This window comes from Cryptotermes secundus, unplaced genomic scaffold (genome assembly GCF_002891405.2).
Source record: "Cryptotermes secundus unplaced genomic scaffold, Csec_1.0 scaffold77, whole genome shotgun sequence".
Lineage (NCBI taxonomy): Eukaryota > Metazoa > Arthropoda > Insecta > Blattodea > Kalotermitidae > Cryptotermes > Cryptotermes secundus.
The window spans coordinates 474,584-498,950 of record NW_019739940.1 but is presented as its reverse complement, the minus strand read 5'-3'; the positions used below and the strand labels follow the sequence as shown (position 1 = coordinate 498,950).

Genomic DNA, 24,367 nt, shown 5'->3' with positions numbered 1-24,367 from the left:
TACTAGCGGGCCTCTACGGTATCGTGAGCGGTAGAGAGCGTCAACCCTGTTTGAGGTACTGGTGGGGAAAAGAGGGACCTGGGAGCATGTCTGTCTGACTGTGCCTGACTGCTGGTATAGAGAGCATAGAGAGTTTGCTGCTAGTTGAGAGAAAGAGGGTCAAAGAGGAGAGAAATAATACGGTGCAGTGCATTGCGAAGTCGGATGAACAACTTAGACACAACCTTTGTTCTGTAAGTAATGTAGATATTACAAAACTTCGTAACTGTTGGAAGTGTACTGTTACTGGAGCTCCCGAGCCAGGGTATTTGTATGTGAAACTAAATACGAAACCGTGGGAAATACGATGGGAATGTAATGTCAGCGCGGTGAAAGAATGACGGATACCTGCTGAATGTAGACCGAATGTTTCGAGTAACGTTACTTATAAGGTATAAGGTTTTGTACTGTTATTAATATTTTAAAAGTAGGAAACAAAACCACGCACATATGAAATTTATATGCATGGCAGTATAATGCCTTGCCATCCACCTTTGCTAATGGTACACATTTTTCTTGTTACTTTCAACGCATATTTTGTGTTCAAAGTAGGTAGATCACATACAGTGTGTCCAAGTACAGCAGTGTTTACGTAAAAGTGACACAAGCACAGTGTTTGTCTTTGATGTAGGTAAAATGTATTTGGATCATTTGTGCTGGCTTCTTAACTTGCAGATGTTTTCAGTAATGTAGGTTAAAAGTAGAAAGTGTTTTTCCCAAGTACACACACACAGAACTGTAATTAAAAATGCAAACATTAATATAACTTAATACTTTGTATTTATAATAAAATTATTTTGCATTCCATTTCATAATTTCAGATTAAAGGTTTAAACATTGCCTTGTTTACTGCTGCTTCTGTGTCACTTGAGTTTCTGAAAACAAAGTTTATTTTCTGTGAAAACTGTACAGATGACTAATCCAGGGCATTCATGGGGGTGTTGAAAAAGGAAGTCCATCCAAATATGATATTCTTAAAAGTAAGGGTAAAGTTGTTCTTGTGCTTAACTAATTAAGCACTATGTGATGAAGGTGTATGGGGGAGTGGATGTGTAGATTATTTGTTAAAGCAGAAATTGTGAATTTTTAATTCACTCAATTCAAACCATGAACAGAAACGATATGTAGTTGAGGATCTATGATACTGGATTGAGTGATTGAGACTAGCTCTTTCTAACGGGCCCAACTGAGCAGGTTAATCCTTCCCTACCCACCTGAAGACGGAGACAGATCCAGTCTCCGAAACGTCGTCGTGGTATTTTTGTCTTTTACATACCAGATGATGGATGAAGTCCAAAATAAGCCAAAAGAAGTACAGTATACACCATTGTCAGAATCCTTTCAAGTCTATCTAGTTGTTATTTGCAATGTTGTGTAGAAGTTTATGTGAGTTTCTGATGGCTTCACTCATCACAACAGAACAGATATTAGTTCAATATTTTTTTAGTCTTGGGATATAATTTAATACTTTATCCTTCATGTTTTAGAAGATAAACTGCTTTTCTGCTATTTTATGAAGAAAATATGTATTGGTATGATGCTGTGTTGGAGCTGATGATATATGTAATGGGTGTGGTTCTGTAGTTAAGATTATAAATTCCTAATGTAATGCAGTGAAAGGTTAGTTACAAGCTGCTACATTCTGAGTTAAAATTGCATAATGGGTTTTTATGTGCTTCTGTAAATTCCATTTTATCAAACTTTCAGCTCATGCATACAGGCTGCTTTGTGTTAAAAATAATACATTGTGAAACCTGCAAGGAAGCACAGCCATGAGTAACAATTTTAAAATGATTCAAGGTTAACAGCAATGAATATGCATCATTATACTGTTTGCCAAAGAAAGCAGTAGGTGTATTTATTCAGTTATTATTACTTGTAGTTTATTTGATAACGCAGTAGGTAACCCAGACTACATAGTGTTAAACAGTTGAGCAGTAGTGAGTAATGAAACGGATTGAATGTGGAAGGAAGCAGTCGTGGCTAAATTGAAGATATTATCCTGGCATTTGCCTTATGGGACTGAGGAAAAAGCATGAAAACCGTTGGTAAGGATAGTAGGTCGGAGGCAAGGTCTAAACTTGCCCTATTTCTGAATATCGGTCGTAAGCATTGCTGACTGAACTGACTCAGTTAATTATTTTTGATGAGACCATTGAGAACACAGAACTCACAAATACTGACCTTTAGCAGGAGCAGAGATTTCATCTGAGCTGGGCTTTCCATAGAAATCCGAAAGGATATTCTTCCTTAAGAAGATTTGACTGCAGCGTATATTTTTGTTGATGCAAGTGTGCAGGGACTTAATTCAAATTAGATTGATAACCTAACCATGTATGTATGTAAATAGACTGAGTATTGTAGTTAGTCTCTGCTTGTGACATGGTCTCAGTTCCACATTGTTGAAGCTAAGTTTGTCTTCCTGCATAAACAGTGAGAAAGTGCTTCAGTGTAGGTTGTGATTACAGCGCTGTTACAGGCCACAGCCCATAATTATCCTGATAACAGCTGTTTGCATCATTTTTACAGCAGAGTTACAACTCTCTGAAGTATGAAAGGAAAGACACAAGGAAATTCAAGTGGCATGTAATTTTTTTTATTAAGGCTCTTGTGGTGGCGTAGTTGGTTGAGGCACTATGCTATGAGCTGGAAGGTCGTGGGTTCAATTTCCAGTGAGATCACTGGATTTTTCAGTTGACCTAATCTTTCTAGCCACACCATGACCCAGGTGTTAATCAGCCTCTAACAGAAGTGAGTGCCAGTAATCCTCCTGTGGGTAAAGGTGCGGCTGGTGCATGAGGCTGATAACCTCATTGTCATCTGTGAGCTGATTGTCTAGAAAATGTGGGAGCATGAACGTCTCACAACCCTATGTGCCTCCATGGCCTGTTACAGGGATAGCTTTACTTTTAATTGTTCAGTTTAATTAAGTACAAAATTTTGCTTAATTTAATTTGTCCCAAATTACCATCTGCTCATTATTGCCCATTGCACAATTAATATCTTGCTGATGTTAAAAAACAGTAATTTAATCTCTTTAGGGGAATCTTCTCGCATCTTCCTCCTTTCTGTCAATATCTTACATTCGTTTTCAGTTCTTTGAAGCAGTATTTTAAATGTCAACAATTTGCATCATTTTAAATAACTTATTTAAGCTTAGGTATTGTTTATGTAAGTTTATTTTTACCATCTGTGTAGTTGCTTTTGCTAATAGAACTACATATTTTCACAGCTGAGGGATCAGTTTCAGACTTGCTATGAATTATGTTTATCAGTGTTTGATTAATTTTACTTGTATTTTGTAGGTGCTCAATTCAAATCTTGGCTGGGACACTAGATATCCCAACTAAGTTATTGTTGTGGGTTTTATCAATCCATCCAGGCAGATACCAGGATAGTACTTTGATTATGCCCTGACTGCCTCCATCAATGTCCTTTCAAGTTCATTAGTCATCATACCATTTAGGTATTTAGTACACTGGCATCCTAAAATAAGCCAACAAAAAAGAGATCCACTGTTGCCACTGTTACATCTTGTGTGGCTTACGCGTTTATGACATGAAGATTTATAAATTGTGATCTGTGAAGAACATATCAGAATAATAGTATATGACACAGTATTAATATTACAGGGGGCACGCGGTAGCATGGTTGGTTGAGGGGCTATGCTACAAGCCAGAAGGTCGCAGGTTAAAGTCCCAATGAGGTCACTGGATTTTTTCCAGTTGACCTAATCCTTCCAGCCGCACTAGGCCCTGGGGTTTACTCAGCCTCTAACAGAAATGAGTACCAGGAATTAATTAAATAATTTTCCTCGGGAGTAAACTGCAGCCGGCGTGTAAGGCTGACAACCTTACCGCCATCTTTGAGCCGATTGTCTAGATAGTGTGGGGCCCTCAACGTCTCACAACCCTATGGGCCTTCACGGCCTGGTACAGGGATAGCTTTACTTTTTTACTTTTTTTTTTTTTTAATTGCACAGTGCAAAATAAGATTACATATCTGCAAGAGGATATATGCTGAGCAGCATTACTGAGATAACATGGTCAATTTTGATGACAGGTGTTGTTTGACATAATGCGATTACAGGAGAGTAGCAGAACTCAGGAGTCAGAATATCTCCTTGCAGGATTTCAGAGTGTCTCATATGATCACTGGAATTTGTTGAAATGCTGACTGATGCCTGCCAGGAGGGAAAGGGGAGGGGAGATGAGGAACACTTCTGCAGCTTAACATGATTGTTCCTAACTGAGCCTCTTCTTTTGCTTACCAAGCTGTTATGAAACATTTCTATTATTAATGGTAGTTGACGAAATATATTAACCCTTTAAAGCTCAGATGTATCACCCATATTAATACATTTAACATGAACAAAACTGGGTAACTTACGTATTAATGGGTGAGGCTTTCGGTTTTCTTTTTATTTTTAAAGGGAAATAAAATATGCCTGAGGTCAGGCTTTGGGTTTTTACTTTTTAAATGAACTTCTATAGTTGACAGCATTAACATGGCAGACAACGTGCAATTTTTTTCCCACACTGAACATTCTCAGTGATAGAAGCTAGTATACACCATTATCATTCCCTCATAGAAGAAGTCTGGTGGATGAAATATGCAGTGGCCATCATTTCCATAACTGGCTATGACTTTTTTTCACCTGCCTAACATAACCTTATCTTGTCAGGTTTCTTTTTCTTCTTCTAAATAACAAGGCAGACCATATTTTAAAGTCAAACTACTCTTTCTACCATGAAAGATGGAAAACATCATTGAATTTATGATGAAATTTGTGAGCAAAAAGATGGCTAATGATACTATATTATATTTAAGCATCCTGTTGCACTATACACTTCTGTATGTAATAATACAAATGCCATTGTGAATGCAACAATTTATTTGGTTGTAGTTCTTTGTCTTTTCTTCTTCTTCACTACATGTTTCGGCCATAACTGGCCATCATCAGGTGTATTTTTCACTACGTAGCTGTCACACTGCACACAATCCAAAATCTAAAACACCAGCCTGTCAGTTTTGTTTAAAATCTCGCCAACATATGCTCGTCAATTTGATTTTAGAATTCCAGTTTAAAATTTAAAATTTTAAGTTTTAAATCACAGGGATACCCGCTCTGTGCAGGCTCCCTGTGTGTGTGTCGCTGCTCATCTGCAAAAGTATTAAAGAATCTCAGATTTTCTGTGCCCACGCTATCATCGTGCAATACAATTAGTTAAATAGGAAATACACGTAAGAGTGTTTTGGGGAAGTAATATTACCATCTGTTGATGATGATGCTGCAGTGACAGCTCAGATACTATTGCTTAGCAATGGTGGGTAAGGGAACAAGAGGTCAGTTCAAGCCAGTGGGAATGATAGGTAGGAAAATGTGGTATAACCCAGGAGACCACAGCCTGAACGGTTCCTACCATGGAAATCTAAAAAATTTAAACTTTGTTAACACTGAAATATGCTGAACAGAGAAATTTGACCGATAATTTGTTTCAGTTTGTATATGTAATTGTTAACATCTCCTGCTTTGCTGTATTTTATATTAGGCATATATCATTTTGTGAGTTGTTCTCACTTTTGTATTGCTTTGAGTAACCTTTAATATATTTTTATCTTTGTTTTAGTTTGCAACACCAGGCGCAGAATTCTGGAACAGCCTATTCTGTACAGTAATCCATGCGAGTTACGGAAACTGTATTTTTTAAAGTAAAATTACTGGCTTCAATAGGATTTCTCGTGTACTATGTAAAATACCGCCATGGAAGAAGAAAAGAGTGAAATTGAATCTGAAGTAACAGACGGAATTGATGGTGAACATGACATGAAACAAGGTGATATTAAACCAGAATTGGAATCATTGACATTAGATAAAACTGTGGAATGTGAAAATATAATAGACACAACTAAGGATAGAAAAGAAGAGGATGATTCCAAAAATATGTTATCAGCCGCAGCAGTTGAAGAGGCGATGGATGAAGATAACAGCAACAAAGATGATGACAAGGACCCAGCTGTTGAAGCTTGTGGAGCTGCAGTTCCCGTGGATTTTGAGCTAGACCAGAAAAATGATGAAGTCCTTTCAGAAGAGAAAATGACTGTTGTCTCCATCAAATCAAGATCAGACATTGCTGGAGTTATGAATGGGTAAGGCTAATACCACATTGGTTGGTGTATATACATGCACGTTCTCTTTCTTTCAGCTATTTCATGGGTCAGTTTCAAGAAAAATGTTGAGCCCAATTGTTTCATTCCAGTGAGGCTTTATAGTCCCTGGAAAACAGACTAATATATTAAATAATTTACCTTTTAAACACAAGGATGTTCATAATTTCATATATATAGAAGTTAGTTTAGGCCTCAAAATTAGGTAAAAACGTAATACAAAAATTTTTCAGAACCAGTTTACTTTGTAAAGATAATTATGATTCATATTATTGAGTCACATGTTGGGCTGCATACCGTTTTGCTCTGTAAAATTTGTTTTCTAGATTTAAATTTGGCATTTAAATGAAATAATGGTATAATGCATGTTTGAGTGTAATATTTAATCATAATGAACTCTGTTTTATGATGATATCTTACTTTTTAGGTTTCAAGCATCTTGAAATATGCATATTTATTTATAAGTTTGTACAGACATCTTTGGTTGAACAATTATTAGCATTTAACAAATACTTTTAAGAACAAATCATGTGTATATATCTGAATAATATCTTACTTATAATTTTGATTAGTTTGAAACTGGTGATGGTCAGTGTTTATATACTTTGGCCATATAATCAGTATTGACCTAAGTCTTGCATTTACTGGTGCAATAATGGCACTTGGTGGAGTTTGCTCTATGTAGTTCATGGTACAGTTACATGATCATTGTAACAAGCAAGCAGACTGTGGTCATTACTTTCTGTAACAAAGGAAATGAGGCCTGAGTGTTCAGTTCAGCAGAAGCAGCAGGCCAAACTCCCCACACACATGCACACAGGCAAACAGGACAAGTTTGTAATTCAAGGTCAAGCAATCCCTAGCAGCCATCTGGCAACATTGTGAAACCAGCTACATGTGTATATATGGCTAGTGCCACATCATTTTCCAAACCTCTTGTACTGTAAATATGTTTCCATGAAGCTGCTGGGGCCTTGTGCTTCAGAAGAGTTGCATGCAAGGTAATGCATTTGCTTGCAACAGTTGTGCTGGATTCAATCAATAATTATGGAAGGGGTGCAGAAACTTTCACTGTTTCTGAGGTCAGTTGCCTAGGCAGCAGGAGGTTAACGTTGCTTATCTTACTACATATTTTAGAGGGTGACAGACTTTCATTAAATCTTTATACATTACTGTTACATAGTCCCTGTTAGCAGTATATTTTCTCTGGTTACTTTGTGGATTGTGAGCACCGAACTGCTGGCATACTCACAGTTGTTATTCCTTTCCGCACAAGAAACATTACGAATTATCATTTAGTGAGGACATATGATCAGTTTTTTTTTAAGTATCAGATACTGATGTAATATGTGTCACCTAGATGGCCATTGGTAAAGGATAGAATGTTATCTGCATTAATATGGTTCTCCTTTTAGGTGTAAACTGATTCTGACATTACAATTTCACCACAAAAATGTTGGAAGGAACAGTTTGCCAACATGGAGCACATTAATTATTGGAATTATTTCAGCTGGAGCCTTTATTATAGTGTTTATTTTAGTATTTCAAAACATAAAACTACGCCTCTGTTGTAATGAACTGTTTTCCTTCAGATAGTTTGTCATTTTATGACTGTCAGGATGTTTTAAAAAGAATTAATTGTGGAAATATCACCATAGACAATGTTCTCTGTAAATGTAGAAGAGTGGGTGTTGTACATGGTACATGAAAAATGCAAGCTTTGTGCCGGTACTCTTAAAGATGTGTCCTTGGTGAATTACTATTGCATCATGCATTTTTTTGTTTGTAGTGTGTGTGGTAGTGGTGGTGGTAGTGGTGGTGGTGGTAGTAGTAGTAGTAGTAGTAGTAGTAGTAGTAGTAGTAGTAGTAGTAGTATCAGTAGTTCTGACCTCTTGTCCATAGTATTTTGTCTGTTTCAAAACCTGGAGTGACAATAATCTTCAGCCATGTCCACATGATGGCAATCAGATATTAATTATCAGGATATCTTTGTTATGGTATCAAGTGAAGAGAAAAGGTACCTTAGTATTATAAAGAATGTCTGCAGTCTCTGAATCAGTTCAGTTGAGAATAATTTGTTACATCCCTCCTCCTATATCCTGGTTTTCTTGTCTTAGTGAATGTATGACATATGTTAGAAAATGTTAGAAGTGCTAATGTAATTGCATCCATATTATTTTTAATATGTTGGAGTCGCGAGAGCTCAATCAGTGTAGTGGCTAGGCTACAGGCTGGACAACTGAGGATTCAGAGTTAAATTCCTAGCAGAGGAAAGATATTTTTTCTCTTCTCTGTACCATATAGTCTGGCTCCAGGGCCTACCAAGCTTCATGATCAGTGGGCGTTAACATCCTTGATGTGTCTGTAAAATATGCAGATCATTATTTTGCTTCACTTCTACAATACTTACACATATTAAATTAGTGTTGATACCTCACAGCTTTATCAGAATGGGTGCTCTAATGCCAATTCTCATTATTAGTGAATTAAATAGGTGACATTGTAGACTTGTTTAATTGCGGGGTGAGGAGGAGCGACAATAAATTTACACATGGCACTGTCAAAGAGAACAGTTATATCGACTTTGTTAACTCAAAATTTTCTGTTTTAAATATAATCAGAATCTTTCAGTAGAGTTAATTCAAGTGGGGGTTTGAAGCTGACCACTCGTCCAGCTCCCAGCTAGTAACGAGGTTAAGAATGGCGGAATGTACCTTCACTGCCTCATTCATCATATCATGGTGCTTAAATAAATAAGTCTGGGGAAGAATTTTCCTCAGAATTAATGGGTCTTTGGACTGTTTCCATCGTCCGGAATGATGGACGATAGAAAAAGTCCCAAAAACGCAGTAATTTTGTGTCATCCACCATCATCAGAACCCTTTAGAACCAAGAATTTACCTGTTATAACAATTTGGAGAAATAGTTAACATACAGAATAATCCGATAGAGGAAGGGCTTAGGAAGTGTTAATACAAAAAATATTGATTCGTTTTATATTTTTAATTATAATTTTTCACTAGAGTGGCAGCAGAAGCATGCACCAATCATATGTACTGTGGCTTGGGAGGATGGACGGAAGCAAATTACACGAATTGGTGCCAAATGTAGCATTGTAGAATACTGGTTTGCAGTAAATAGTAACTGTGTTGTTAAATGTATCTGTACTCAGCTTATCCACCAATTCTCTTTTAAAACATTGTAATTTAGTGTCTGGTATTATAGGCCCATGATTTATAAGTTGTTAATTTGTGACGGTCGGGAAGAAAATTTCTGTTGGTATTCATATTATGTGGGGCATGCGGTAGCGTAATTGGTTGAGACACCATGTTACAAGCCGGAAGGTGGCGGGTTCGATTCCTGATGAGATCATTACATTTTTTTTGGTCAGTTTACCTAATCCTTCCAGCCGCACTATGGCCCTGTGGTTGACTGATCCTCTGACAGAAATGAGTACCAGAAAATTTCCTTGGGGGTAAAGGGCGGCTGGCGCATAGGGCTGACAGCCATACCACCATCTGTGAGCCGATTGCCTACAAGATGTGGGAGCCTCGACGTCTTACAACCCTATGGGCCTGAACGGGCTGTTACAGGGATAGCTTTACCTTCTTACCTTTATTCATATTGTGTCCTACTGGGTTGTGACAGCGTGTAGTCTGACACCCACCTACCAGGGTATCGTATCATAACCAGAAAGACCAAAATATGAATTTTCATAACGATGAAAACCTCATGTATTATGTGTGTTAGACAGAATTTAAAGAGGACGGGGTGACACAGTCGGTATAGCGATGGGTTGTAGGCTTCATGTCCTGGATTCAATTCCCGGCAGCGCAAGAAATTTTCCTTTGCTCCACAGCATTCAGACCAGGTCTGGGCCCCACCCAGCTTCCTATTCAGTGGCTAATGGGGGCTCTTTAAGTGACCAGTGCCAAGGTCAAGAATACATGGATCTATACATCCACACCCCCATACATCTTCATGGTATCATCAGTTAAGCACAGAGTTAAAAAAAATTCAGAAGGCTACATAAGCAGAACAAAGAATGTGTGACTGCTGTTCTCTGGCACAACATTATTGTAATCTATCTGTAATTTAATTTGTCAGCGAGTGTTGTGGGCAGATTATTAATATCCATGTTTCGTATTTAAAAATGTATTGCATTTAGTTCTCGGCCTGCAGACTGGCTGTCCTCACCGAGGTTCTTTGTAGTTTTACTCAGCCCCTCCAAGTGAATGTCATGATGGTGCCTCATATTGTGCCATGAATTCTTCCTTCCGTATCCTTTCCTATTTATTATTCACTAATTATCCTACCATTTAATGCTATTAAATATGAACTATTCAGTGTCTCAAACCATAAATGAATAAATTCATTGTCATACCATTGCATGTTTTTGAGCTTGACTGCTGATAAAATTCTGTCTAATTAGTAATAGTTCAATTTTAATTTTGATAATGGGTTCAAACCATTTCAGGGATTCTTCAACGATTACTAGTGCAAGGGATATCACACTACCAACCGAGGATATAAGTCCTTTGTCAACGAACCTGGATTCACAAACTTCTCAAGTTCTGACTTCAGTCACTGGAAATCGTAACAGTAGTACCAGTACACTGTCAAGTGTTTCCAGTACACGATCAACTCGATCGCAAAATCCGGAGTTCTTAGCTCGACATAGAAATTTCTTGCACAAACTTCACCTCACTTCAAATAATGTAACAGACGAGGAGTTGCTTACAGACGATGATGAAAGTATTACATCCAAAGCAACTTCAAGATCTGGTGGGAGTGTTCAAACTGAAGAAAACTCTGGTTCGATGGTGGATAATTTAGCTGTTCGACGGAAACGTGAACGAAGTGTAAGCAATGGAACATTGTCGCCTAGGGTTCCTTCTCCAGGTTTTACTAGTATGATTGGAGGAAGTGTTAGTGCCAACAACAGTGGCAGCTCTTCACCAACTGGAAGTCAGATGCAACCTGCAACAAAGAAGAGAAGAAGCACAAGAACAGATTCAACAGGAGCTCAGGTGAGTTATTGTTTGGAAATATAATTTTATCGGTGTTTATCACTGAGGAAAGCTTCTAGAATATTTTGGATATATTACATGGTTGAATCTCTTTTTCAAATTAATTATATATAACTAACTTCACGGAGCTGAGTTCTTCTCTGTATGTTTGCAGTTGCTCAGCTCCTAAGAACATTCCCAGCATCTTCTGGAATGTGAGAATTCCTTATTGTGTTCACAAGAGCTCACCACTCATCCCTATCCTGAGCCAGATCAATCCAGTCCACACCATCCCATCCTGTTTCGTTATAATGAAATTTAGTATTATCCTCTAGGTCTTCCTATTAGGAGCCAGCATAGCTCAGTCGGTATAGCGATGGGGTCTGGGCTGGGTGGCGAGGGTTGAATTCCCGGCAGGGGCAAGACTGTCCCCCCCCCCACAATATCCAGACCGGCTGTAGAGCCCAGTTAGCCTCTTGTACATTGGGTACTAGAGGCTCTTTCCCTGGGGGTAAGGTGGCCAGATCGTGAAGCTGACCACTCACCTCCATCTAGTGCCAAGTCGAGAATGAAGGAGCTATGCCTCCACTTCCCAACACATCTTCATGGCGTGGTACTTAATTAATTAAGCACATGGACAACTTTGCTTTTACCATAGCTCTTCATAGTGGTGTATTTCCTTTAGGTTTTCCCACCAAAGTTTTATATATACGTGTATTTCATCCGTGCTACATGTCCTACACATCTCTTTAGTTTGATAGCTCTAATAATATCTGGCAAGAAGTATTAAGTATGAAGGTGAACATTATGCTGTTATCTCTTTGTTACATCATCCCTCTCAAGTCCAAATTTTATCCTCTGCCCCCAGTTCTCAGAACTTCTCAGTCTGCCTTTCATACCCATACAGAACTACAGGCATAATTATAGTTCTTTGTATTTTAACTTGTTATATTTGCTCCTTAAGATAGAAGTGTTTCCAAGACTAAGTATGACATGCAGGGACTTGGATGTAAATCTGCTCCTATTTTTAACCTTGGCACTAGATACCAATGAGTGGTCACCTCCTATGCGTGAGGAAGTGTCCTTTTTTTTTTTTGTGAATTATTTAGCAGAGTTCTTCATTTTGTAATATCTAAAGGACTTACTCATTTCATTCTTCTTGGGTAAGAATGACTTCCTGAGCACTGTGTTCTCAAAACACTTGTTTGTCCGTCGAAAGTAAGTGACTGTGTTTCACAGCCTTAGCATATAACTTAACAGAATTATTGTTCTGTATATCCTGATCTTCAGGTAGGTGTGATAATAGTTTTCAAACGAACTAAATAGAGGTATTTCCAGAATTTTATTACTTTCCAAATTTCATCATGGACCTCATTTCTATTTGTTCGTTTTGTTCCCAGATACATAATTTTTTAAACATTCTCAAGTGATTTAAAACATATTATCTCTTTGTTCCTGGTGTTTGTTTTATCCCTTGCTTATTCGTGTACTTACAGAGTACTTTCTTTATTTGCATGTAGAATTTAGGACTTATTCATTGTTGTAGAATAATTGTGTAAATAAGTTAAAATCATCAGCATAAGCATGTACCTATCCAGGCTCCTTTGGGATTTCATGATTGTTTATTCTAAAGCAAAATTAAAAAGCAGTGGAGATAAAGCATCCCCAAATTTTAGCCCATTGTGAACTGGAAGAGCAGCAAATAAATGTTTTACATACCAACTCTAGAAGATGGCGTCATAAAATGCTCCAGTTGAGTTATGCTGTAATATAGATTATTGAGCCCTCGTTTGAAATTAGAAAAAATCCTTATGTGGAGTTTATATTTGTCCGTCTGCCTGTGATTTAGTGTCAGTGCATCAACTGTTGGACAGGTTTTTTTTTTTGTCAGCCATATTGATCAGTAATAAGACCCAGTTTACATAGGGCCATAAGTGAACTTCTGCATATCCTATGAACAGAGATTTTGTTGAAAGGTCTTATATAAGCCGTTTTTATTTGATGGATCCCAGATCTAATTAAGCTTCAGAGAATGGCACTGATAATTTTATGTGGTCAATTATGGAGTGCACGCTTTCGAGTCTTGTTAATCATTGTTCAGCGTGCAGAATTCTGATACATGCAGCTGTGAGAACTGGATGTTTGTTTTGCAGTGCGCTTACATGGAACTGTTATCTTGTGTACCACAGAGTATCAGATGAGTTGTCTAATTGACACACAAGTGGAGAAAACTTAGTGTGAGTGTGCTATATTATTATAAGTGATACATGCTGCTGGCAACTGTGTCAGCAAGTGACCTTCATATGTCATGTTGAAATGAGCGGCTGCATTCCATTGATTTTCAGATACAAATGAAGATGGCAGTACTCCTGTTATAAATCATACATACTTATGGCAGTTAGTTCTTTATATTTATTTCTGAATTGATTAATTTTCTTTGGTGAAATTTTGAAGTTCCTTATTATGACAAAACAAGAGTAGTCATACACACTTGGCATGTCGTTAGTATGGGACGTTTCAGTTGCAGATGAGTTGTGCGGCCTAGGTAGATACAAAGCTTACACCCATTTTATGTAAACCTAGGAGCCCCCTCAGAAGAACTGGGAGACAAAAAGAGAAATCAATGTACATGGAGAGGGAAATTTGCATGTTTTTATTAACAAAAGGACAGTTGACACATCTGCAGTTCCTACCATGATAGTGCCTTCTGCTGTTGCTAGAATATGGGGAGAGGATGGACAGTATGGTGGGCTGTAAAGGAGAGATTGTTTTAATACACTGAGAAGGAGAGAATATGGTAATGAGATGATAATATGGGCATATAATTGGGTCTGAAGGCAGTAAGGGAGAGAATAGGAAAGGAGATAAAGATACAGAAGGAAGAAGAAAGGAAGTAATAATAGAATAGAAAGGAAATTGTAGGCATCATGATGACCTCGCCCCTAAAATTTGCAGTGCTTTAATTTCTAGCCCTGTTAATGCTTTATGTTTGGGAGATCCCAGATTCAATACTTCCAGAATGGAGGCTGATTATCCTAACTGATATTTTTCATGATTTCATTCAGTCTTTTGGGACACATACTGTGCTGTTCTGTTTCTTATAAATTCTGGTTAATTATTTGCAGTCATGTTTCCATCCAATGCCATATATTCTGTACAGTTGGAAAAGGATTGTTAAATGAGTCAGAATACTAATTACTCATTCCATGCACATAAATAATGTATTTAACATGTGTTGAAGTTATTGTTGTATAATGATACCTATGTTAAGTTGGTCGTTGACATCATTTATGGCACATACTCAGGTTTTAGATGGAGGATATGGCCTCCAGTTCTTCAGGATATGGCCTCCATGTATGGAGGGTAGACATAAATATGTAGAGTAATCTCTCGCTGACAACTGACAGAAGATGGTCCTGTAGGTTGGGCTTCAGGCAGAGGTTAACAACTTCTCACTATTGAAGTTCAGTTATTTGGACAGATTCTCTGGAAGGACATAGGCAACAGAAAGTGAACATGATATTTGGACTTTACTAGCTGAGCAGCTACTGTCATCACAAGCAATCCTGTGCTCCATGCAGTTATTTAGTTAAAATGATAATATTTATAATGGCAACAATATAAAACAGTTTGTCATTCATTTTATGTTGGGGAGCTGTGATAACGAATAAAGAGACCCGCTGTGGTCGGGATACTGCGTCCTGTCATGGAGTGTCCTATGCATTCTTTCTATTTTTGGGGCCCACTTCTCTTATTTCCCTGGGGATCAGGTTACCAGAATGTGAAGTAGACTATAGTGATCTGTCCAAAAAGAAATCCAACTTTCTTTTTAAAACATTTATTGATGAGCTTGCAACTTAATAAGACTTATCTTCTTCAAAGTACTCCCCTCGACTGTCTATACACCGCTTCCAACGTTTTTTCCAGTTCTGGAACGCGTTTAGTGGGAAAGCATATAGGTCCCCTGGCAAATTTTCCTCTAACTCTTCTATCATCTGAAATCAGCAACCTTTCAGAAGGGATTTCAACTTTGGAAACAAAAAAGAAGAAGTCTGCAGGGGCAAAATCTGGAGAGTAGGGCGGTTGGGGGGCGACAGTTGTTTTGTTCTGCGCCAAAAATTCAGGGATGATGAGCGATGTGTGAGCAGGTGCATTGTGGTGCAACATCCAAGTCTGGTTTCTCCACCCCTCAGGCCTCTTCCTTCGCTCTACCTCCCTGCTTCACAGTTGTAGGCGATATATTGCTGTGAAACACTGGTACCCACCTACCAGGCTAGTTGGTATCACAACCCATAATACCACAGTACTAATCTTCACTGCTATGAGAACCTCAGATCTCATGGGATGTGATGCTGTGCAGTCTCTTTGATACTAATGCTGGACACAGTACATTCCTTCAGAATATCAGCAGACTTCTGCCAGACTAGACAGTGGAACATCCCAGAAGAAAACCACGAATCTCATCTTTATGACGTCTTGTTATAGTGTTATAAGAATGAGATCGATTTGTCGTGAATGGGCTGAACTGTTTAGCTTGAATAACAGACATACAAATATTGGTAGGGAAGTCTCTTGCTGCTACTTAGAAGTATGGAACCTTGCTTAACGAGCACCTCTTAAAACGAGAAATTTGCATAACGAGCAAAACAAATTGTAAAAGAAATGACTCGCTTAACGAGTGATGAGAGGGGAAGTCCCGGATTGTGCGCTTGCTACATCAGTCTGTGTTTAGCACTCATTCCGCAAGGATCTTAGTATCGCTTGTGATCACACATTTTTCCAAACTTGTGTTCAGACATATTATTTGTGATTTTTTTTGTGCAAAGTTTAATAACCCTTGCAAGACAGCCATAAGAGAATAAAAATAACCGTAGAAATGAAACGTAAAATCATTGAAAAGTGAGAACGAGGTGTGAGCGTGGCTGATCTAGCACGCACATACAATCGGTCTACATCAACGATTTGCACTATCCTCAAGAACAAGGACAAGATTAAAGAGATAGATGCTTCAAAGGGAGTGACAAGAATATCTACACAACGGTTACGTATTCTCGACGATGTTGAACGGTTGCTCCTCATATGGATAAACGAAAAGCAAATTGCAAGGCGACACTATTAATGAGAACATCATTTGTGAAAAGGCAAAAGTGATTTTCGCCAACCTCGTTAACAAGACGCCAGGATCATCAACGGCCAAGGTGGATAACAATGATATCGATGAGCTTGTGGAAGAGCACAGCCAAGAGCTGACCACTGAAGAGCGTATGGAGTTGCATTGTGTTTCACAGCAAGAAGTTGTGGAGGAGAGTTTGTCAGAGGAGGAGGAGGAGGAGGTAACAGCAAAGCAACACTCTTCTGGTGCAATAAGAGAAATGCTGAAAGCATGGGAAACTGTTGCATCGTACATTGAGAAGCATCACCCTAATAAGGCAGTGGCTATGCGCACTACAAATTTATTTAATGATAATGCTGTGTCGCATTTTCACCAAATTTTGAAGCGTCGGCAAAAACAAATGTCTCTTGACAGCTTTCTAGTAAAAAAGAATAAGATATGTATCATAAATAATAAACTTTTTTTTCCTGCAAATCGAATTCGCATTCCAGGTTGGTTCATTCTGCATAGAAGAAAAGATGAAGATGATTCACACTCCTTAACAACGTATATATAATTTTCTTTGAATAAACGTTATACAGACAATTTTTTTAGTATTTTTTTCGGCATGGAACGCATTATCTTATTTTACTCGTACATTAATTTATATGGGAAAAATTGTTTCGCTTAACGAGTGTTTTGCATTACGAGTAAGATTCTGGAATGGATTGTGCTCGTTAAGCGAGGTTCCACTATATGTGGTTACTGTTAAATTCATTAGTTGAATATGTTAAAAATATGACTGATCAACTGAATAATGTATAACAAGCAGAACCATTATCAGCGAAACCTGCACGTAGTAGTATGTGGATATATTACCTAGACCGTATCCCATTCTTGCTTTAAAAAAGTGACCAACTACTGCTGTAGAACTGTAAAAGTAAGAAAAGGTAAAGTTGTCCCTTTGTCTAAGCATCACACCGTTAAGACACAGTGGGGAATGGAGGAGTGATCAGCTCCTGGACATTGGACATTGGGACTGGATGGTCCCTAGAGCCAATTTCTTTCCTCTGCAGGAATCAAACCCCAGTCCCTTGGTTGTCCAACCTCTATCCTAGCCACTACACCAGCTGAGCTAATCTGAGTCACACCAGGAGCTGTAGGTTGGCTAATTTTGCTTCTGCAGAGAATATATGATCTAATGAGTTACCGCCTTGGACAAGGACCTTGCTGAGGACAAGGAAAATGTAGTGGTGATAAGACATTCATGACTTGCAAAATGGTTTTGACTGTACATAGGTAAGTAAGTTACAAATGGATATAGAACTTAAATACGTGTACTGATTTGAAAAATGCTTTTATTTCTCTACATAATCTCCCTGTACATTGAGGCACTTGTCCCATTGTTTCACAAACCCCTGAAAACCAGCAGCATAACATTCTTTGGGCTGCTTCCCTTTCTACAGCTTCATCGTCGGGAAAATGTTCAGCCAAAAGAAGATGTTTAAGAGGGCCGAACAAGTGGAAGTCGCTTGGAGCAAGACTCATCACCTGTGACAGTTCGGGCTAGCATATCGTGTCCTTCATTGTGGTAGCGATTGATATGCTGTAATGGCGGACCCATTCTTTGCATTTTGTGTTGTGGGGTCAGCATGCGCAGCACCCATCGTGCACAGACTTTGTGAAAACCTAACATGTCATGCATTATGAGTAGGGACCGGGTTTTTATGCCCTAATAATCCCTTAAATATGTATGCATTTATGCATGAAAAACTTCCGAAATATGCGCTAAAATATGCACATAAAAATTTATACCAAATATTAAAATTGATTTTACATTATTTTAAAACCAACAAATCAATATTTAAATTAATTTTATGTAATCACTGAATGATTCACTTGCAGTAAGAAGTTATACTTAAATACAAATCATGCAACAAAGCCAACATATTTCATTACAAATTTAGAAAACCAATGGTACTCACATTTAGCTCTCTGAACTTTCTGCTACTTCTCTTCTATTGCAGTTCACAGTTTATTCTTTCATCAGTAATCTATCAGACAACAANAAATTTATACCAAATATTAAAAATGATTTTACATTATTTTAAAACCAACAAATCAATATTTAAATTAATTTTATGTAATCACTGAATGATTCACTTGCAGTAAGAAGTTATACTTAAATACAAATCATGCAACAAAGCCAACATATTTCATTACAAATTTAGAAAACCAATGGTACTCACATTTAGCTCTCTGAACTTTCTGCTACTTCTCTTCTATTGCAGTTCACAGTTTATTCTTTCATCAGTAATCTGTCAGACAACAAGTCCACAGTCTCTTCAAAAACAGTTCCTCCACTTAATGCGATCTCAAGCCTTCTCCTTCAGTTAAAATATCCTCTTCTGTCCCCAAGGTCATCCAGCATCTTCTTCCTCGTCTTCTGGGCACTTGTAGCCATCCCTCCAGTTTGTTTTGTCTCCAGAGGAAACATCTCTCATACATGGTATCTCTGTTTTTGGAAAGAGACTATCCAGGAAAAGTGATGTGGTAGTTTTTCCATTTGCTTTCCACATCGCAGTACAACAGCCATTTAAACCACTCTGGTCATGCCTGTTGCTATACAAACTTGAACCATCTCGAGCATCATTTGCTCTGTGCTTCAACTCGCTGCTGATGATGCTTGGTCTCTCTCTTTGTCTGATGCCTACCCTTTGACCTGTCCAGCAAGAGAGGCCCTGCCAGTAGCTACACTACCGCTGGTATAGCTCTCAGGGTCTTCAAAAAATGATGCTTATTCATAAATCAGGCAAAATTTGCATTTATATGCACCATCAAACCATGTCCAAAATTTAAGAAATGAAGTAATTCATACATTATATCCAAATGAGCATACTTTCTGGTTGCAAGAAAGAAATATGCATTTGCGTTAAAATCTGGTCCTTAATTATGAGATAGGCCATGCCGTGTGAACAACCAATAGCAGTGGATATAGGGTCTGTAGTTACCCTTCTGTAGGGAAGTCACCGCCTGGTTCTGACAGAAGCCCAGAGAATGTTATGCTGCCAGTTTTCAGGGGCTTGTGAAACAATGGGACAAGTGCCTCAATGTACAGGGAGATTATGTTGAGAAATAAAAGCATTTTTCAAATCAGTACTCTTAACTTGTAACTTACTTATTGACTTACCCTCATACTATCAGATGGGAGGATCTTTCATTACATTTTTGGCATACTTTCTTTCCTTGAGGTCACAATGCTATCTGTGTTTGTGTGTCCTCCATTTCAGCCTTTGAAACGGTGACCATTATTTATTAAACTTGCTATGAACTTCCTGCCGTTGAAGGTCACATTGTCAAACCTTTAATTTCCTGCAAATAATAATAACATGGCATATGTCCAAACTTCAGTGGTGGGAGCAGCACTGGCAACCATGCAATTTGGGGTCCTCAGGTGATGAATACATATTAAAAATATATGCAACTTCTGCAAAGGTACTCTTCTGTTCAGTGTAAAATAACGTAATGGATTCAAAAAAAGTTTTACTTCCGATTTGATGGCGATAAAAAATTAACCAGTGGAGCTAGAATTGTGATATTTGGTATGGAGGAGGATCGTAGACATACTTACACATCATGTGTGGAATATTATTTTAATCCACCAGTTAGAAACATGGCACAGCAGTTTCGGGTTGTATCTGACAGATTTAATGTAGCCAGAATCTATACTAACACTCCACAAAAATAAATATAAATGTAATAGTAGCAGTAGATCTCTGGGATTTGGATCTAAGCAACAGGAAAATAGGCTTGATATATTCTGCTTGTTATTTTTTTTTTTCTGGATTCAGTTTCCATGACTCGACCTGATTTGTAGACATAATAATTACAAGTCAGTATATGTGTTCAAGGTGAATGTCATGTATCATGTGATGAAGGTTCATGCCAAAATAGATGTGATTATGTTTTATATTTGGGAAGCTGTTCACCAGTGTTCTACAATTTTGGGAGCTGTTGCTCATTCTTCTGCCATTTGTATTTAGGAAACAATTTGTCAGTGTTCTGCCGTTCATCCTGCACTATGCCTTCCTCAGTTTCTTACTAGGATGAAATGGGATTTTATTCTTGTTTTGTCTCACGAGGTTCAATTCTAGTAGATGATGTGAATGTAAATAGACTGGAATTTGCTTCAACTTGTAGATTCTGGTTTTTTAAAATCCCATCCATCCATCAAGTGTATTTGCATTGTTACCCTACACAGTAGAAGTCATGAAACAACAGTTGCAGGAGTTCAAACTAACTACATGGACCAGAGTCCTTATGAAGCTAGGGAAGAAATTGTCCAAATTTCATGGAACCTGAATACCCTACTTTCTTATATCTTGAGCCAGATGAATCAAGACCAGATCTTCCCTTCCTGTTTTTTAGGATCTATTTTAATATTATCCTTCAATCTATATCTAGTTTTTCCCAGGTGATCTGTTTCCTGTAGGCTGCCCAGACAAATGCTGGGTTAGTATCTCAATTATGCTACAACTGTTTCCTTCCATATCCTTCCAGTTCATCATGCTGCCATATTCTAGCTACTGACAGTGTCGTTAAATGACCCATACAGTAATACAGCTGGCGTTGCTATATTGGTTCAGTGTTGTGCATGTCTGTGGAGGATTGCTCACTGGAAGAGTAATGCAGCAAGGATAGGCAGGGCATAGCTTTCACTTGCATCTCATTTATCCCCACTCTCACAGATGTTTTGTATGTAAGTCACTCACCTTTCTTTTCTACGGCGTTCAACATACACGTATTATTTTCTAGTATGAACTTTGAAATTTGACTCAGCTGCAATGGACATGCTTGTTTGTAAATATATACAACTTATGAAGCAACGGTATTACAGAAAGTGTATTTGAATTTGACCGCCTTTCTGGCCCGGTGGTCAGAGTTCCTGGCTAAAGATCCAGAGGTCCTGGTTCGCTTCTCAGCGCTACCATATTTTTTTCTGAGAAACAGTGGGTCTGGATTGGAGTCCACTCGGCCTCATGATGATAATTGAGGAGCTATTTCAAGGAAATAGCGGCTCCTGTCTAGAAAACCGAAATTAACGGCCGTGGGAATTCGTTGCGCTGACCACGCCACACCCTCTATCCGCTAAAAGTGGCACTAACTTCGCCGACAAGCGGCGGTCGCTCGGTTGGTATAGTTCGTTTGCAGACTAAAACCACGGATTTTTTTTTGTATTTGATTTTGCGAGAGATTGAGTTAGGTAGAATAACGAACTACGTGGAGCATAGTCGTTCCTTAGTAGTAGTTGCTAAGTTAGTAAAGAAATTCCGAGGATTTTATGAAATCAAAAGTTTCAGCACCATGTTCACATGAGCCAGAATGCTATCCATGTCTCCCATCCTGTTTGTGTAAGATTTACTTAAGTATTCTTCCATCTACGCTTAGGTCTTCCAAGTGGTTTTTTCGCTCTGCGTTTTTGTAACGGATCTTTATATACATTTCTCTTCTCTACATGTTCCATGCCTCATCCATCTAATCCTTGTTGATATGATCATTTTATAGATTAGGTATGCTGCCATTTAAATTCTGTGTGACAGAATTGCCACCATACATTAATATTAGGCTATTTAATGAACGCCCTGAATAAGCGAATTGGGAAGGTTGCTGAAGAAGTAGCCATGTTCTGTTTTAGTTGGTAGTTGTATGTGGCGATATTTTAATATTTCACTTGAAATTCAAGTTCCCTCCACTTGGAATTGTATATGCTAAAAGATGTGCTGTTATACTTCAGAGCTCAAATATGAGCAATGATGCCTATGCTCGTGATAAAGAGTTTTCCATTGTTTTCTTCAGTCTGCAGGCAAATGCTGAGATATTAAAATAGAATGTGATCATGTCTCCACAAATCCCGAACTGCTCACTAGTCATATCTTGCTATCCCATTCGAAGCCAAATAATAAACTCATAAATTGAAGCAGTGTCATTAAATGATCCTATAAGCAATATTCTACCCATAAGTGGACTGCATAGAGGGGCACGCTGTAGTGTAGTTGGTTGAAGTACTATGCTACAAGCCAGAAGGCCGCGGGTTCGATTTCCGATTAGGCCGTTGGATCTTTTCAATTGACCTAACCCCTCCAGCCGCACTGTGGCCCTGGGGTATACTCAGCTTCCAGCAGGAATGAGTACCAAGAATCTTCCTGGGAGGAAAGGGCGGCCGACCGGCGCATTAGGATAAGAACCTCATCGCCATCTGTGAACCAGGTGTCTAGAAAATGTGGGAGCTTCGACCTCTCATAAACCTGTGGGCCTCGACAGCCTGTTACAGGGATCGCTTTCCCTTTTTAACTTGGCGGTCTGGATTGGAATCCAGAGACTTCTGAAGCATTTAATGGATTTTAGCGGATTTTTATTGAAAAGTATCAGCGTGTTCCACATTGAACTAAATTGAACTAACAGTGCTACAATTTTAGTAAAAGTAACTACGCCTGAGGATGGCCATGGCAGGCCGAAACATTTTGTAAAGAGTGTATGTAGGATAGAAGGTAAGAATAAAAATGGTGAAAACACTTATCCGCCGAAGATTAATAATGTCACGATTTTAGTAACTACGAGTATAAACGGATTTTGGATTGATGACCGGATTTATTTGACTTATTGATACTGCGCGTGACAACAGGTTACAATACACTGTTGCACACACACACACACACACTAGTGTCCACAGTCACGTTTTCACTAGCTGTTTCTTGGTAGCGGCTTTCAACGGCGGACGGGCCCCTGCCTTAGCTACCTGCTTCTAAGAGGAACAGCCCAGAGCGACTGAACCTCAGCAGTGCTCTAACCAACCAGCTGACTGCAACGGCTAATTAGTCCTGCTTATAACATCTCAGCATGGAACCCTTAGAAAACGCCGTTCCCATTACATTGCAGTTGTTGCGTTCGTGTATGTTGGGGTGACCACGTGATGACTACTGAGCAATTTCCTAGCAACGGATGTTGTTTTCAGATCCATTACTTAATTTAACAATTTTTTAATTCGCTTAGTGGGGGGTGGAGTCCAACTGGTTCCACACGGCACGGCGGCCACTGATTGGCCTATTGTACCCTGCCCCGGGTGATTATGATGATGGAGAATTTGGTGGAATGAAAATTGGAAGGAGAAACCGAAATACTCTGAGAAAACCCGCCCCAGCACCACTTTGTCCACCACAAATCCCACTTGACCAGACCTTGGATCGAACCCGGGCCGCCGCGGTGGGAAGCCAGCGATTAACCGCTTGAACTATGGCGCGGCCGAGCCATTACTTAACAAGGACTGTTGTATAGTTGCTTATTTCGCTGTCGTTGCCTAGCAACGGGTCTGCATGCCACAGTAGTAATGCAACTGGATGCTGAAGTACAATATGATTAGACTTACATTTGTAGAAGAAATGTAGTTACTGAAGCGTTCTGTCTTGTGGGGTATAAAGCCACACAGCTCACTGACAATCAGCCGACGTTTTGGAGGAATATACCTCCTCCATCTTCAGGGTAGAAGAATAAGCCAAGCGAGAAACCAACGTAAAGCAGGTAGCAAGCAGCATCGGTTGACTACATGCCGTTATATCCCAGATGATAGAACTCTTCATAACCACCGATGTGAGAACCGCAAGCCCTAAATATAATCATTGGCCTATTTTTACATATGGCGATACTCAGCAAAATTTGCGCCTCACTTGGTCGTGTCCACTAACCGAGATAAGGAATGTAGGTGTGTGTGTGTGTGTTTGTGTATGTGGCCTTGGTTATTGTGCATTACTGTCTCTTCTTCCCACAATGCAGATGCAACCACTGCCTCATATTTCTTGCCATACTTCTAACATTCAACAGAAGCCAGGTCCAATACTAGCCAGCACCCAATTATAAACACACAATCACTACATGTCCTTGGCCTTTGGAAAGGAATATTTCGCGATTTTGGATTTGCAGTGGCAAGTTATCCAGTAATTTCACCTCGAAAAGCCGAGTTAAGTGAAGATTGCATTTGTATTTAGATCTGTGAATAATATTGAAA

At 38.8% G+C, this 24,367-nt stretch overlaps 1 protein-coding gene and 1 long non-coding RNA gene across 7 annotated transcripts in view; one reads left to right on the top strand and one right to left on the bottom strand.

Moving 5' to 3' along the window:
- Window positions 1–42: 42 nt before the first annotated feature.
- The window catches only part of LOC111872013, a 120,930-nt gene continuing 96,605 nt past the window's right edge, over window positions 43–24,367 (top strand). For 3 of the 6 annotated variants that reach the window (XM_023865478.2, XM_023865477.2, XM_023865480.2), the window contains exons 1-3: window positions 44–233; window positions 5,670–6,189; window positions 10,685–11,237. In XM_023865478.2, coding sequence (XP_023721246.1) covers window positions 5,804–6,189; window positions 10,685–11,237 — 939 coding nt within the window. In that variant the 5' untranslated portion in view covers window positions 44–233; window positions 5,670–5,803. Of the gene's footprint in view, window positions 234–5,669; window positions 6,190–10,684; window positions 11,238–24,367 lie in introns of all 6 variants that reach the window. The other 3 variants (XM_023865481.2, XM_023865479.2, XM_023865476.2) reach the window with 2 other exon arrangements.
- LOC117282921 lies at window positions 11,117–23,859 on the bottom strand. The gene is made up of 3 exons (XR_004513850.1): window positions 23,732–23,859; window positions 19,499–19,680; window positions 11,117–11,187 (listed from the first exon to the last, which is right to left on the bottom strand). It is a non-coding gene; the product is annotated as an uncharacterized LOC117282921 (long non-coding RNA).